This window comes from Colletotrichum truncatum (genome assembly GCF_014235925.2).
Source record: "Colletotrichum truncatum strain CMES1059 chromosome Unknown Contig_0001, whole genome shotgun sequence".
Classification (NCBI taxonomy): Eukaryota; Fungi; Ascomycota; class Sordariomycetes; order Glomerellales; family Glomerellaceae; genus Colletotrichum; species Colletotrichum truncatum.
Window position 1 is genome coordinate 9,115,281 of NW_027222398.1, and position 15,690 is coordinate 9,130,970.

At 52.4% G+C, this 15,690-nt stretch overlaps 2 protein-coding genes across 2 annotated transcripts; both read left to right on the forward strand.

Annotated features, from left to right (window-relative positions):
• Window positions 1-5,639: 5,639 nt before the first annotated feature.
• Window positions 5,640-7,846, forward strand: CTRU02_202527 (cytochrome p450 oxidoreductase; the record flags this gene model as incomplete). The annotated part of the gene is made up of 3 exons (XM_036719941.1): window positions 5,640-7,421; window positions 7,495-7,773; window positions 7,829-7,846. The coding sequence occupies 3 exons, from the start codon at window positions 5,640-5,642 to the stop codon at window positions 7,844-7,846; spliced, it is 2,079 nt and encodes a 692-aa protein (XP_036588643.1).
• Window positions 7,847-13,333: 5,487 nt separating this feature from the next.
• On the forward strand, window positions 13,334-15,369 carry CTRU02_202528 (RNA binding protein mssp-2; the record flags this gene model as incomplete). The annotated part of the gene is made up of 7 exons (XM_036719942.1): window positions 13,334-14,268; window positions 14,318-14,408; window positions 14,458-14,547; window positions 14,601-14,692; window positions 14,745-15,002; window positions 15,058-15,159; window positions 15,216-15,369. The coding sequence occupies 7 exons, from the start codon at window positions 13,334-13,336 to the stop codon at window positions 15,367-15,369; spliced, it is 1,722 nt and encodes a 573-aa protein (XP_036588644.1).
• Between the last annotated feature and the right edge of the window lie 321 nt (window positions 15,370-15,690).

A 15,690-nucleotide genomic window follows, 5' to 3' on the forward strand; every position in this document is an offset into this window, starting at 1 on the left:
GAGGGAGAGGAAGAGGACGGAGACGGAGTAGTAGAGAGGGGGGGTGTGGGCAATGGTATGAAGGGCGCGGTAAAAGGCCAAGGGTCGGGGGAGGGAGAGGAGAGAGGTACACTCAGAATTCGAGGCACAGCAATACCAACACCAACAACAGCAATGGCGTGGGCGGAAAGCACAGCACCTAGCAAACAATGCAAAGCGAAGCAGAGCAAAGCGGCGCGAGGCTGGTTTAGACCCAAGTCTGTGTGTTCTTAGGTCGTTTGTGCGGGTGTGTGTGGATGGGGCGGATCAGGTTAAGGTAGTGGTGGTAGTGGTGTAATGTGGTAGATTGAAGAACAACGGCTCAAAAGCGGTAGGCTCGGCGAGCCACAGCGGGCCAGGGAGAAGGGACGAAACGAGACGAGACGAGACGAGATTGATGGTAGGCGAAGCGTAGCGTAGCGCAGACCGACGTCCAGCATCTCTACCCTCGCCTATCATCCGTCAAGGTAGGGCGTTGCTTCACGTAAGGCATAGAGGTATATGTGTGTGTATGGGAAGGCGGATGGAGATGGAGATGGGGATGGGGAGGGGGGGAAACAAGGTGTGAGGTAATGTATGTCATGCAGGTCTATACTCACCCATTGTGGTGTCGGATCGAGTCCCATGATCTGGGGTTTACGACATTCGAGATTCCGTGGCACCGTCACTGGTGGCCGAGAAGGGAGGATTTGACGGGTGGGTGAATAAGCGGAGGGATAGTTCAGAAGGATGGACGGTGGGAATGGGAGGAGGATGGAGGATGACGATGAAAAACAAAACAAAAGATAAAAAAAAATTAAAAAAGCGGCAGGAAAAAGGGTTCGGAGTGGGTGTGATGGGATAGAAAAAAAGGAGGACCAGAGCAGATCAGAACACAACCCGGGTCACCCAAAAGCAGGCAGGGTGACAGATCAATCAATCAATCAACAGACAGACAAATTCAGTCTTAATCAATTCGGTCAATAAAACGAAGCAAGCACCACCTCGGATCAGAGCAATAAGCCTCCTGGGGGTGGTTGGAAAAGAGATGCATCCATCGGTACCACAGCTGGCAGAGGAAAGGCACTACTATGCTGAAGTGGACTACGTTGTCACTCAAAACTGAACAGCAAGTAGCATTCGGGCCAGGGGGGACGAAAGAAGCATACATAATAACTGCATTGCAAGGTAAAGGTATCCAGAAAGAGAGGCTCAGTACCTTGGGCGGGCCTGTCAGGTACGGATACCTTTTCTTGTTGCGTCAATGTGCGCGTGGACAGCCCTGTCAAGCCAGCGGCCAATGTACCTTATCCTGGGCTTTTGGGTAGGGATACACACCTCACAAATGGTAAGTTATCCGATCCAACCTGCGAATTATCAGTTTTTTTTTTTTTTTTTACTCATTCTTTCTTGAATTCCTATTCAAGCAAAGCCCCTCATTCGCTCTACACTCAGCGAAACCCGGATCCACGGTTGATGTCATGCCTCTTTAGGGGTTTCTAACCTCTTCAAAATATCGTGGCCTCCTTTTTTTTTTTTTTTCTTTCCGCCTGGAGATGAAATCGTCCAAAACTACTACTTACTACTTTGTACCACTAGCCCATGGCTATGATGGAGTAGGAGGACGCTTTTCCACCAGTCCTAGGCACCACGAGACGTCAGCAGGTCTCCCGCTGCAAGCTTCCCGCTGCTGGCTCCCAGCCGTTATGCTACCTTGCTTCGGTCTCCGTAACGGTCCACTCAGACTCAAAGAGGCCCGCTGATGAGCATCCTTAGCCCGCCATGCCCGCTGCCCGCTGACTGCTGGTCGCCCAATATTTCATGGACCATCACATTTTTTTCTGAATGGATGGCATTGGCCACGCGACAAGGGGGTTGTCTATGCAAGGGCCACAACCAATTACAACCCCCCATTGCCCCGGAACGAGGAGGGGCAGCCGCCAAGGGAAGCATTGGTCCCTGAGGGTCCTCCCCAAAGGGCCAAGAATCAACAGGTTGAGAGGGGAAGGGGGGAAAAGGGAGGGTCAACCACCAGATGGACCCTCCTTTTGGCTCACTAGGAATGGCCTGGGGGCCGCAACATTGGCCGCGGTGTGGGCATGCTTCCATCCAATCCAGCTCGAACAGATCTCTTTTTGCGCATCACCTTGCAAAGTGAGGATGAAAGTCTGACGCCCAAAGAGCCTGCCCTGAAGCGGTATGGCCTCTAGGAAATCCAAGCCCAAGGTAAAGGGGCAGCGAGCAATCGCAATGCGTGCACTAGTTGTCACCTGGTTTGGCTTTCTTACTCCGAACTTTCTCATTCCTCAGGCCTCTCTTCTCCTTGGTTTGGCCACGCAGACTGTACTGCATACAATATGTCGAATTGGTGCGCCATCGTCGGTACGAACCCTAAAGCATGTCAAACTAGTCAGTCTACTCACACTCAGGTACTTTCCTTCTCTGCCGAGAAACGATAGTAATGGAAAGAGTTCGTGAAAGGAGAGGCTAGGCTCTCGGCTGCAGACTGTGAGCTGATGTTGCGGCTGCAGGAAGATTGTCATTTCTCGGAGGATTGTCCGCTGCACGTGTGGGTTGAAAATATCCGAACAATATCAATCCTGGTTCTCGTCAAATGAGCCAAGGGTCGTTTTTTGACGATTGCCAATTCCAGCCTCGATCACTGGAACAAGGACTTTCGGTCTCCTAATATACCAATTTGCTGCTCTTTGAAGATCCTGATGTCTGATCTCCAGATGCAAATTGATCTGAGCATTGTGTGCGGTTTGCCCAATGACCGAGGCTGTAGCAAAAGCTCAGTAGGCAACGATGTGGTTTCGGCAAAACTCCAGTCGCTGCGACACCAGAACAGAAAAAAAGAAACTAAACCGTTCGACAGCCGTGGCAGAGATAGACTGAAAAAATGAATATGTCCAGCTGACAGAGACAAACAAGTGAGAATCGGAAGGAAGTAGTCGACCACAACGTCATGCAGTTCCTACGATTGGCAGGCCTTCCTTTTAATAAATTGGCCCAGACCCGGTCGTTCGATTATTCAGTATGCTTATAAGTTTTGAATCAAACCAGCAGTATATTGCTGATGAAGGGATCACAATCTGCAATCCCTGCTACGAGCGGAAGGCGTGGGGCCTCCCCCGGTACAGGCGAGAGCAAAGCACGGCCAGGATGGGATCGGCGTGGGATACCGCCGGTGGTGGGTAGTAAGAGGACTGTGGGATGGTCCGAGACCGAAAGCTGAGAGGATGAAGTGAAACCCTTCATCGGCAGGCCGGAGAAGCCAGCTGGCCGGATTGCAAGATCCATAAATTTTCCTTGAAACCCTGACGAGAGTCCCGCCGTTCATGCTCCGGCAACAGGTCGGTAGCCTCGGGATGGACCTGTGACCTGGCTGAAAGTAGGCAGAGGTGAGCGATCTGCCTGCGACTGCCGGCCGGCCCGGCATCAAGGGGGCAGCGGACTTGTGTATTTGCCCGCGGCACCGACTCCACAGGGCGGGCAATACAACTGCTGGCTCGGCCGAGAGTCAGATAGTCATCCGGGCTGGGGCTTATGCAAGGCACGTATTCGTGTTCGGCGACGTGTCCTTCCTCCAAACCATCAAACCGGGGGTTCTACTGGTTCAACCATTGATCTGTCTACACAGGACAGCCGAGTCGAGACATAGTATCCAAGAGGGGCAGAAGAGCCACTGAGAAACGAAACCAGCGGGCAGGGGTCCGCGCCGAGGACCGGTATGCCTGGCACGGGGCGGCCCTTCAGTTTACAGAGTTGTACCGAACCCCGCGAGGCGAAAGTAGGTACTGAAGATAAAGTTGGGACGTCGGAGGTGGCGGCAGGTAATCTAAATCGAGAGTGTGACTGTCATAGATGGTTGACGATGGGTGGGTGGTGGTTCGGAATGGGTTGCCGCAGGTCTCTGCAACGGAGTCCGAGGGCGCGGAAAGGTATGGAAAGATTCGCAGCAGGCTGGCGAAATACAACACTCAGCTGCCGTTCGTCCATGCTGTTCATGGGTGTGGTCATGTTTGTGGTAACCCGTAATCGTGGCGTATGCTCGTTATCGGTCTCGCTGGGTTCCGTTGACTCGCTTTGCAACTTAATCGACGGCAGTGGGATCCATCATGATCTCCGCCTGGGAATGCGTCTCCTGCCACTTGCTGAGTTGGCACTGACGGTTCAATAACAAAGTGTGCTTGAGTCAGATCGAATTTGTTGCCCTGGTCGGTTCTGCTCTCAGACTCAACGCCTCATTAGTTCGACCATCTAGTTCACAACAGGACTGCTAATAATAATAATACCGTCTTTCCGACTTGTGGCGCAAGCCAAGGACAGTGGATTGAGAGAGCTGCAACTGAACCTCCTCTTGGGCTTCCATCAGCTTCCAGTGCCGTTAACTATTGCCGCACCACGCACAACAACGAAGTATAGAATAAACTCTTTTTTTTCCTTCCAAGCTGAACCCTGGCGTGGCTCCAAAGCTCGCATCGATCTCCTGACCCACCTGATGCAAGCTCCCAAGTCCGTCTGCCCCACATGAATGGCCAATCACAGAATGACTAAGCTACGGACTAGGGGACGGACCGACGGAGGTGTGGTCAGAGCGAGAGCAGGGGTGGGCGGAGCCGACTACCAAGCGGTAGAGAGGAGCGAACAGCAGATTACGGGTCGTACCATACTACGTAATATACCACACTGATCACCTAGAAATTAGCGTAGTGCCGTACGGAGCTTGTCGACTATTTCCTTCATGTGTTGCATATTGCCGCGCCCCTCCACCCAATTCCAAGACCAGATCCAACGTTCGGAACACTTTTGGTACATTTTCATTCCGAATCAGTCTAGGTAGGTGCCTTATCTCACTTTTTCCCCCCGGTCCAAGATACTTGTCTCTGTCTGACCTGTTCACCTTTGCTGACGGCTGCAGCACACACAAAAGTCGTTTTTTTCCCCTTACTGATTCTACTTCGTCTATCTCGTTTCTTTTTCGACGGGAACAACTCGCCGATCCATTACATCTGTGTATAATAAATAAACACCTCAGTTGTCAACAGCTAAGGTTGCTCCGCTGAAGACGGTCCCGTAAGTACCTCCTCCTCCACACTTGTAGGGGCGAATATGGGTCACCAACAAAGTACCCGCGCCCGTCAGGCCCCTAAGTTCAGCACGGCGTTGCGCTGCAGCTGGTCCTGGACCCAGTGTATGGCGCCGTCCAGTGTCCGAAACTCGGCATCTCTTCCCCCAGGCTTTCAGGGCCACCCACCACACCGCACGGCGATTGTCGAATCACCCCCCGCTGATCTCATGTGAACACGATTGCAGTATTCATCTGTACGAGGCTTAGGCCTTAATTTCTCCAACTTCCTCCAACAACCGGCACCGCCCGCGGCATACCTGATTGACCCTCCCCAAACGCCAAAAAGGTCTACCACGGCTGGCAACTCGGCAATTGCGCTTTGGTGATCCTTTGCCTCGCGCGCCTCTCCCGCTGAGAATTTCCTTCTCGCTTCTTTGTCCTTTTCCTCTCCTTAACCCCGCCGCGGCTCTCGGTTTACGACGGAAGCCCTCTCCACGAAAATCTCACCCACCTCAGAGTCGTCAAAGGTCCTCACGAGCAGCCTCCGTTGAGTCTGTGACGGCCCAACATGGCGGAACTCGACACGCTGGACATCGTTGTCCTGGCCGTCATCCTACTAGGAACGGCGGCCTACTTCACAAAGGGCAAATACTGGGGTATCGTCAAGGACCCCTACGCCAACGCCTTCGCCAACGCCAATGGAGCCAAGGCCGGCAAGACAAGAAACATCCTGGAGAAGATGGACGAGTCGGGCAAGAACTGCATCGTCTTCTATGGTTCCCAAACCGGTACCGCCGAGGACTACGCTTCGAGACTGGCAAAGGAGGGCAAGAGTCGCTTCGGACTTGAGACCATGGTCGCCGACTTGGAAGACTACGACTACGACAACCTCGACGCCATCCCAAGCGATAAGGTCGTCATGTTCGTGCTCGCCACCTACGGCGAGGGCGAGCCCACGGATAACGCTGTTGACTTCTACGAGTTCATCACTGGCGAGGACATTTCCTTCTCCGAGGGCAACGACCCGGCTTTGAGCAACCTCAACTTCGTCGCTTTCGGTCTCGGTAACAACACCTACGAACACTACAACTCCATGGTCCGCAATGTTACCAAGGCCCTCGAGAAGCTCGGTGCCCACAGAATCGGCGAGGCTGGTGAGGGTGATGACGGCGCCGGTACTATGGAGGAGGACTTCCTCGCCTGGAAGGACCCCATGTGGGCTGCTCTGGCTGAGAAGATGGGTCTGGAGGAGCGTGAGGCCGTCTACGAGCCCACCTTCAGCATTCTCGAGCGCGAAGGCCTCGATGCTTCCTCGCCTGAAGTCTACCTCGGAGAACCCAACAAGATGCACCTCGAGGGCACCGCCAAGGGCCCCTTCAACGCCCACAACCCCTACATCGCCCCCATCGCCGAGTCCAAGGAGCTTTTCAGCGTCAAGGACCGAAACTGCCTGCACCTGGAAGTTGACATCAGCGGATCCAACCTGTCTTACCAGACTGGTGACCATATCGCCATCTGGCCCACGAACCCCGGTGAGGAGGTCGATCGCTTCCTCGATCTCGTTGGACTCACAGACAAGAGAAACTCCGTCATCAGCGTCAAGGCCCTCGAGCCCACCGCCAAGGTTCCCTTCCCTACCCCCACCACCTACGATGCCATCATCCGTTACCACCTCGAAATTTGCGCCCCTGTCTCCCGTCAGTTTGTGTCTACGCTCGCCGCTTTCGCTCCCTCCGAGGACATCAAGACCGAGATGGTCAAGCTCGGTAGTGACAAGGACTACTTCCACGAGAAGACCGGTGCCCACTTCTACAACATTACCCGATTCCTCGACTCCGTCAGCGGCGGCCAGAAGTGGACCAACATCCCCTTTTCTGCCTGGATTGAAGGCCTCACCAAGCTCCAGCCCCGTTACTACTCCATCTCCTCGTCATCCTTGGTTCAGCCTAAGAAGATCTCTATTACCGCCGTTGTCGAGAACCAGATGATCCCCGGCCGCAGCGACCCCTTCCGCGGTGTTGCCACCAACTACCTCCTGGCCCTTAAGCAGAAGCAGAACGGTGACCCCGAGCCGACTGCCTTCGGACTTACCTACGAGATCACTGGTCCCCGCAACAAGTACGATGGCGTCCACGTCCCCGTTCACGTCCGCCACTCCAACTTCAAGCTGCCCTCCGACCCCTCCAAGCCCGTCATTTGCATCGGCCCCGGTACCGGCGTCGCGCCTTTCCGCGGTTTCATCCAGGAGCGTGCCAAGCTCGCTCAGGATGGCGCCGATGTTGGCAAGACCATTCTTTTCTTCGGATGCAGGAAACAGAGCGAGGACTTTATGTACAAGGAGGAATGGGAGGTAAGACAACCCGCCCTGAAGCGAAATGCTATTTGATGCAAGGGATAAAACGCTGACAAATTTATTCTTTTAGCAATATAAGCAGGCTCTTGGCGACAAATTCGAACTGGTCACCGCCTTCTCCCGTGAGGGTCCTAAGAAGGTCTATGTCCAGCACCGCCTCAAGGAACGCGCCGAGGAGATCAACAAGCTGCTCGAGAAAAAGGCCTACTTTTACGTGTGCGGTGACGCCGCTAACATGGCTCGTGAGGTCAACACCGTACTCGGCCAGATCCTCGCGGAACAGCGTGGAATCTCCGAAGCCAAGGCAGAGGAGATTGTTAAGAACATGAGGGCGGCCAACCAGTACCAGGTACGCCTTTCTATCGTTATCGCCATCAACGGAAGTTTGCTAACTTTTGCCGTAGGAGGATGTCTGGTCATAGAATCGGCCGTATGGCACGGAACGAGAAATGAAAGTTGCGCCTCATTGTGCATAAATTTGCGGGCGTGTGCGCTCTTTAGGAGAACATATAGTGCGCGTGTGCGTTGGGGTTGTTGATGACGTGGTCTGATGTGGGATGTGTGCGCACATCTTCTAAGCATAGGGCGGCGCATGTTATGCATGTTGGAACGGGATGACGGAGTAATTTGTCGGAAGGGCTCTTTTTCCTCTCTCTCTCTCTCCCTCTCCAACTTGGTACTCTATCAAATGGCCAGATGAGAGTGACGGTGGGAAAAAGAGGGACTGGTTGGTTTAGTCTGGCATATAACCCTTGCTTTACAAACTCCTGTTGTCAGTTGTCTTCACATGTCGGTATTGTCTGCTGAATTTTTTTTTTCTTTATTTTCTTTTTTGGAGTTAGTACTGAGATGATTCGTTCAGAGTATAGACTTTCACACAAAGTACACATTTCCACATGTCATGACTCTTTGGTATTTGTTTGCTTCTGACTTTGACCGCAAGGTTCTCTCGCTTAACTTAATGCTGGTCTTGATGAGGGAACGTGGCCGACTGGCTATAGCGTGCATAAGATGTTGAGCGGCAAGGATAGGGTGCAGAAGGAACGGGTGACTGACGTTGCTTTTAACCCGTTATAATCATGCCGATGGGAGAGAGAGCGACAAATCGCCTGCCTTGCAACCTCCCAGCTCACCGTCTGGGTTGGGTATGTGCCGTGGTACTAATAAGTGTCTTGCAAGACGGGTCTTTACTAATGATATATCAACTGAAGATGTCAAACGCGATAGATATTCAGCGCAAAGGGTGTCACGACATGACGTCCGCGGCCAGGCAGAGTAGAAAAGGAGGGGGGGGGCGGGGGGCAAAGGATGTTCTCAAGGAGCGGGACGGGACGCAGCTGCGGATACTTCCCCACAAACACAAACATTCCTTCGCTCGCCAAGAAACGTCCTTTATCAAGCGGGAACTCGGTGACCGCTTCTAATCAAGCGACAAGGCCCATCACCGCAAATGCGCACTTCTCCTGTCTTGCGAGCAAGGCAAAGTAAGTACATAAGCGAGTCGGCCGCCCGTCGTGAAGAGCCCAGCCAGCCTTTCAAGCCTCTCGCTGCCCGCCACGACGTCTTGAGGTTGCAATGGTAACCCCCGTTACCACCCATCCAATCATAGAAGCAGGCTCAAACGCGACGCTGTCGAGTATTCATATCTATCACCTCTGTCACCTTCTCTTCTCTCGGTCCGAGGTGGCCACAAGCGGCAGACGGGAGGGAACAGACAAGAGGGGAGGAAAAGAGATGGAATGAAAATCGGGGAGAAGTAAGAAGAGCCTTCCGCAGATCGAAGAAATGTCCACCGGTTCCAAGCCGGATTGTTTTTTCGGATCGTATACGCCGTCCACATCATGTGTTGTGGGCATCTCGTCGCCCAGCTCGCTCGTGCAACCATGCTCCGACCGCCTTCTGAGGCATCCTAGAGGTCCGGGAAGGGGACGCCCTATCTTGGCGGTGGAGCTTTGGGGAAATGTTCGAGACATGGTGAATCGGGCATCACGGCGAGTCCACCGAGACAGGGTGGACGTTTATTCAGTCACTCGGTCCTCCCGTCAGCCTCCAAATCATCAGGCTCGGCAGGCTCAGTTTTTTTTGCATCTTTATTTTTTAATACGTCATTCGTCTCTGCCGGGCTTCGAATAAGAGCGATTGAGGTATTGTTTGTTGTTGACTGGTTTTTTTTGGGGGGGGGGGGGGGGGGGGGGGTTTTCATCTATCTTCTACCCGTAGCTTTGACAACTGCTGTGATATGTCTGCAGAGACACTAGGCAAGGATTTCGCGTAATGCACCAAAACCAAAATGATATGCTGCAGGGTGCATTTTCCCAAGCCGACGTTGGCCTTGGGCACCTGGCTGCCGCTGCAAGATCCGATCTCTGCCCCAGCCAGCGTGCAACCCTTCCTCCTGACAACCCGGAGATTCCTTTACCGCCACTTTGGGCGAGATGACAGGAGCCGACCTGTCATCTCTTCTGTCTCTTCGCAGAAAAGTGGCTGCCCAATTACTCGGTTCCAGACACCGCTGGAAGCGAGAGGTCAGTCGCTAGTCTTTCCTCGAGCCCGCACTGTCCGCTAGTGTACGGATAGAGGAACCGATATCAGGCAGTACTGTGAAAGTATGTTCGGAAAAGCCGAGCCCGAAAAGATCTTGATGGGAGAAACAGGGGGCTCTTGGAACGGCGGCAAGAAATGTGGAGGCATATTTTGTTGTTCGACGCGTCTTCAGCCTCATAAACTCTTTTGTAACTTCACGCGAAGCATCGATGCGTTGCCACAGAAGCAACCCGCAAAAGAAACCAGGAGGGTGTCTCGAGAATTTCCGAGTTGGGGGTTTCGTCCCATCGTGTGCCTGGAAAAAAGCGGCACGGCCTCTCCATCCCGCCATCCCACGTTGTTTCTTTTTCTCGACCAGTCCAAGCAGGGAAGACGCATGTTTAGCCTTTGGGTCTCAGCCAAACACAGGCCACCTGGTCGATTGGAGCGCGTGTGTCTCTTTTCTTCGTTTCGCCTGCCTTGGCCGCGTCGTTTGGGCCAGATGACTCGAGGTTCGACTGGATTGTAGTTATTTGAAACCGGTATCGAGGATAGCTACACACAACTACTCTAGCTGGCTCCTCATCAGCACACTCTGTCTGAAGATCAGGGCATGGCACCCATCATGTTACCCCTTGAGGGTGCAATAGCACAAATGGAGCGGCTAACCTTGCAGGATTTTAGCCATGTGCTTCGAAATAGGTCTCAGGTACCCGCGGCCATCTAGCCATCGGATTGCTTCATCATGTCTTCCAACACCAGTCCGCCAAACGACGCCAGTTCCAGACTATCGCGAGATCAAAGTCGCATATATTCTATGCCAAAGACGGCTAGGGTCTGTTTCGTCTCCGAGTGGAAGGTTCTCAACAAAAAAAAGAAAATGATGGTCGGACCATTGTAGACGAACCATCTTCCACTCATTTTCCAAACTGCAGAAGTCAGAAGCCTTTACCTAGTACTCAACGTCTTGGTTGGCAACTCGATTTGTCTTTGGCTGCCTTGCTGCACATTTGATTTGAATCCTTGATCCTGGTGCTCAGAACTGCCAGAAGTCAGCTGGCCAGTGGCTTGCGGGCAGAGCGCGGGTCGAGGTGGTGGGCATCGATGCATCTGCCAAAGTGAGTGCAGCGAGCCTAGTGGTTGCTGATGATCATTGGTTCGAACTGAACACCTATGTAGATGGGGATCAACCGTAGGTCGCAGACTTCAGACCGGGCCTTCGCAGGAGAGACATCAGACAACCCAACTTTACTGACTCCATGATCCGAAAGCCACATTTCTCCTCCTCAACGCTAACCCTGTCTCAGAGGCCAGTGATCAGAAAAGCAACGACTTGGGTGGATCATCACTATATGACAACCACGCTTGGCTGCAGGGCAAGGGTTGCAGACCGCAAAGCAACGAGACTAAAAGGACAGTATCCCATAAAGACCAGCAGAGATCCCTTCCGGCTGCCCAGGCACGATCTACTCGAGCAGATATGACATCCGAATAGACTTTTTTCTTTGCTTGCTCGTCAAATCTTTCGCGGCTGAGTGGATACCGGTATTCTTAGGACAAACGGACGTTGTGTAGCGCTTGCATTTGAATATTTGAGTTTCCTTGTCGATTTGGGTACTTGCAGCCTCATCTTTGCAGCACTTGTTGAAGGCCGGATCAACGCAGACTTCCAATCGCAGATAAACGGAAATCAACCGTCTCCAGCTGATGTCGGGAGTTGTTTCGTTAGAATACTGGCAAAGAGGTTCACCCAATTCATATTCCCTAGTTGCTCGAAGACAACCTAATGCTGGTTTCAGACATCTAGATATCGACGATATCATTACCAACTTTGAAGCATTCCCAACATCATCAATCGACAGAGAAGGCAGGACTGAAAACAACGAGGACAACAAGCCGATAACGTGGACTTCGACTTTGCTGAACGACATCACCTACTCTCGCTTCTGACGCTTCGGACAGCCTGTTCCTCTAAGATTCGCCAGCTGTCTCCGCGTACATTGCCGCGAATACTAACCGCTGGCGTTTGACATCCAAGTAGGGCTGTGAAGCTGATTTATCAAGCATCGATTACCGTTGGCGACACATAAGCAGGTGCAGCTCGTCGTGTTTGTTCTTGAAGCTCTTGTTTCTGGTGTCACCCCTTGCGACTTACAGAGATATTTCCCAGGCAAGGACTCACCGTACTTGCATCTTTCCTCTTTTCAGACGTGTGTCAGAGCATACCACAAATCAAGAGTAGAGCACGAGAATACGTCGGGTTTATTAGAAAATAGAAGAGTTTGAATACGAGAAACTGGAAGGAATTTGGTGACTTTGATCAAGGCAAGTAAGCCCGTCAACTCCGTTCAAAGCTCTCGCCAACTTGGGAAAGTCAGAGTATCATTGGAAGTTGCTAACGGCAAGTGATAGTTCGGCACGGCATTGGTTCTGGAAGTCAGGCCCCGCAAAGCACTCCCGCTCCGGCCCCTTTAGTACATAATCACCTTCTCCGCTTACATCGTCACCTCCCTCATTCCTCCCGACGACACATCTCTTTCCTAACCAAAAGACTACAACGCCTTGACTTCCAGCAGGATCAGTCAAGCCTCCTTCTTTCATTCTCGGAGCCAGTTGAAAAAGGAAGCAAGGATCCTTAGGTGAGACCCCAGCGATCAATGTCGTCTTTGTCATCTCCTCCAACCCGCCTCTCTTCCTCCTCACTTCTTCTCTTGACTACAGCATCACCACTCTTCCAACCATACTCCCACGGTCTCTTTGGCCAGTTTGCTCACCGATAGCTTGTTCCATCTTTTTACTGACCACTCGCTTCTTCCACAGAGTCTTTGGTACCAACATTTTGTCATTGCGGGCGTTGATCAAGCTTGTCCTGGTCCTAAGCCCCTGGTTTATCTCCAGACGACAAAGGTTAGTTTAGCATCATCCACCCCCAAAGTCCCCGGAATTCGTCGTCTTTCAGTCAATGATGTATCATTGCTTGTTCCTCTGTTCATGGTCATATGGATTCCATTGTTCGTCTTCAGCATCAATTTCCCTTTACAAGCCAATTCCCACACCGCAGCCTCTTTTCAATAGGCTTGGCTGCATAGGCATTCCGGCCACATCTCTCTGCCTCTCTCAACTCCTTGAACTGATACATGGTTTTTACTGATCCAATTCACTAGCAGATTGTCCCTAATCTACCCGTCTACCCGCTACTAGAAAGCCTATAGCGCTGTTCGAAGTATGTCATGACATCAAAACACCACACCCCTCACCCCCCTGAATGTCCTCGAACGACTAGGGACTTTCAGCCCCCATTTTACTACTGTTTACCGTTTATGTCGCTGTTCCTCCCTATTTACTAAGCTACATTCGCTGACCATCGAAGTCTCTAGGACTCGGACATGACTATGTCTTATCAGACTCATACCATGGACTCCAAGCACTCCGTTGCTTTCACTGGAGCCGGCAATCATCCCCTTCCTGGGGCTCACACTCAATACCCTGAGAACCATCTCCCCGGCATGGTTGCCAACGTTGACGCATTGACCGGTGCCATGAATTCATTCCAAGGCATGTCTTTGGGTCACGGTATGGGTCATAACCACACTGGCATGGGCCAGATGGGTGCCCATACGTACATGGTGCCCCAGGATTATATCCTCGCCCCTCATCTGCCAGGTACCACTATGGGCATGGAACAGCTCTCTCAGGGTCACTATGGTCCGGCCACCGGAGGTTACTTGGCTGCTCCTGGACAATTCAACCCCTACGTACCGTACGGCATGATGCCCTTCACTCCAGGTCGTGCTGTCAGCGGCAATGCGGCGCTTCAGGATCGTACCAATCGGAGCCACAATGATGTCCCTGGTCTTGAGAATCGCCGTCACAGTGGTGGCTCTTACACGACCACTGAATCAGCCCCCACCACTCCTTTCTACAATGGGGGATCCAAGAACGACAAGGGTCCTCGTGTCGCCGCTTTGGACCGTTCCACGTACACGACTCCATCTCCTCAGCAGATCGTCGGTGCCAACATGTTCATTGAACCTGCTGCCAAGCACAGTGTCATCAACATTCCTGTTGACCGGAACCTGGAGGAGATACTGAAGCAAGAGCCTGCCATTCCCAAGGCGGTTCCCGCTGTCTTCACCCCCGCCGCTCAAATGAAGACGCTGGACCAGAGCCTGGAAAACCGCATCCCAGGCAATCGTAACGTTTACATCCGTGGTCTTCATCCTACTACCGATGATGAGCTTCTGTACCGCTTTGCCTCCCGTTTTGGCGAGGTTGAAACTTCCAAGGCTATCATTGATACCTCAACCGGTGCTTGCAAGGGGTAAGTCTAACCTGTACCATCGAGCGTCACCTCACTAACACATATGCAGTTTCGGCTTTGCCAAATTCTTTGATGTCCGTGACTCTGAAATGTGCATCCGGGGCTTCCACCGTCTGGGATATGAGGTGGGCTTTGCACGTGTAAGTCGAATTTGTTGTCAATGCAATAACAGTGTCTGACACGTTACAGGAATCTTTCAACTCTCGCCTTAAGGCTGAAGGTGACGAGGGATCCACCAACTTGTACATCTCCAACCTTCCCAAGAGTTTGACTGAGAATGTGAGTTTTTCAATCATACATTTGGTGGCAGTGGGCACTACTGACCCTCTCAGGACCTTGGCGACATCTTCAGAGGCTATCACATAATGTCCTCAAAAATTCTCCGTGACAGCATGGGCAACAGCCGTGGTGTTGGCTTCGCTCGGTAGGTGTTTTTCTCTAGCTCCAAGAGATTTTGATACTGATGATATCAAAAGCTTCGAGTCTAGAGACGTCTGCGACGCTGTCATCAAGCAATTCAACGGCATCCCCATTGGCGAAGAGGGCATGGTCATGAACATTCGTTACGCTGACACTCCTGGTCAGAAGGAGCTTAAGCGTGTCACTGCCGAGCGCCGTCAGTTCCGTACAAATGAGTACAACATCGGAGCGTACGGTACCCCTCTTGTCGGCATTCAGCCCAACATGTACAACCAGCCCGCTTGGAAGCGTGCTCTGCATGCCACCGCCAACACGTAAGTGTACCTTCACTTGGGTTGACCAAGGGGCACAGTCGCTGATCTTCGGCAGCGTCTATGCACCTCGATCTCTAACCGGCGGTTTTGATCGAATGGGCAAGGGGGTCAAGTCTGAGGGCTACCAGGCGGGCAGCACTGTTCAGGGAAAACCCCAGTACCGTGACCACCCTCGCCATTGGAGCATTCTCCTTGACTAACTTGCTTCTGCAGATCGGCCGCGGAGGTTCCCATCGCAGCCAGCGCGGCTGACGACAGCGACGAGGGTGTGACGATTCACGCCGACTCAACTACCCCTGTTATTGTTAGCACTCAGTCCTCTCCGGCGGTGAGGAAGGAGAAGAAGGAGCACAAGGAGGATAAGTAAAGAATTGTCAAGAGCATTCGCATTTTCGGGTTACATTATTGTTTTGTCGCGCAGAGCTCGGGTATTCTATGCCGCAACACATGGCAGTATCAGTTTTGATCAGGGAACATATTATGCTCTGAGGTAGCGATAAACTTGCTGCATTCAGCCCATATGGGCCAGCTCTAGTTCTTGTACGTTAGACTTTTTGGAGGCAAATCAATCGGGACGGAGCTATGTCCTTTGCCGTATTCATATATTACATGCTTAGTCGTTCCGCACGAAGTGAAGTTTCGCTTTTCAGGGGTTTTATTCCCTCTTATGTTACGCTACGCCGACCAT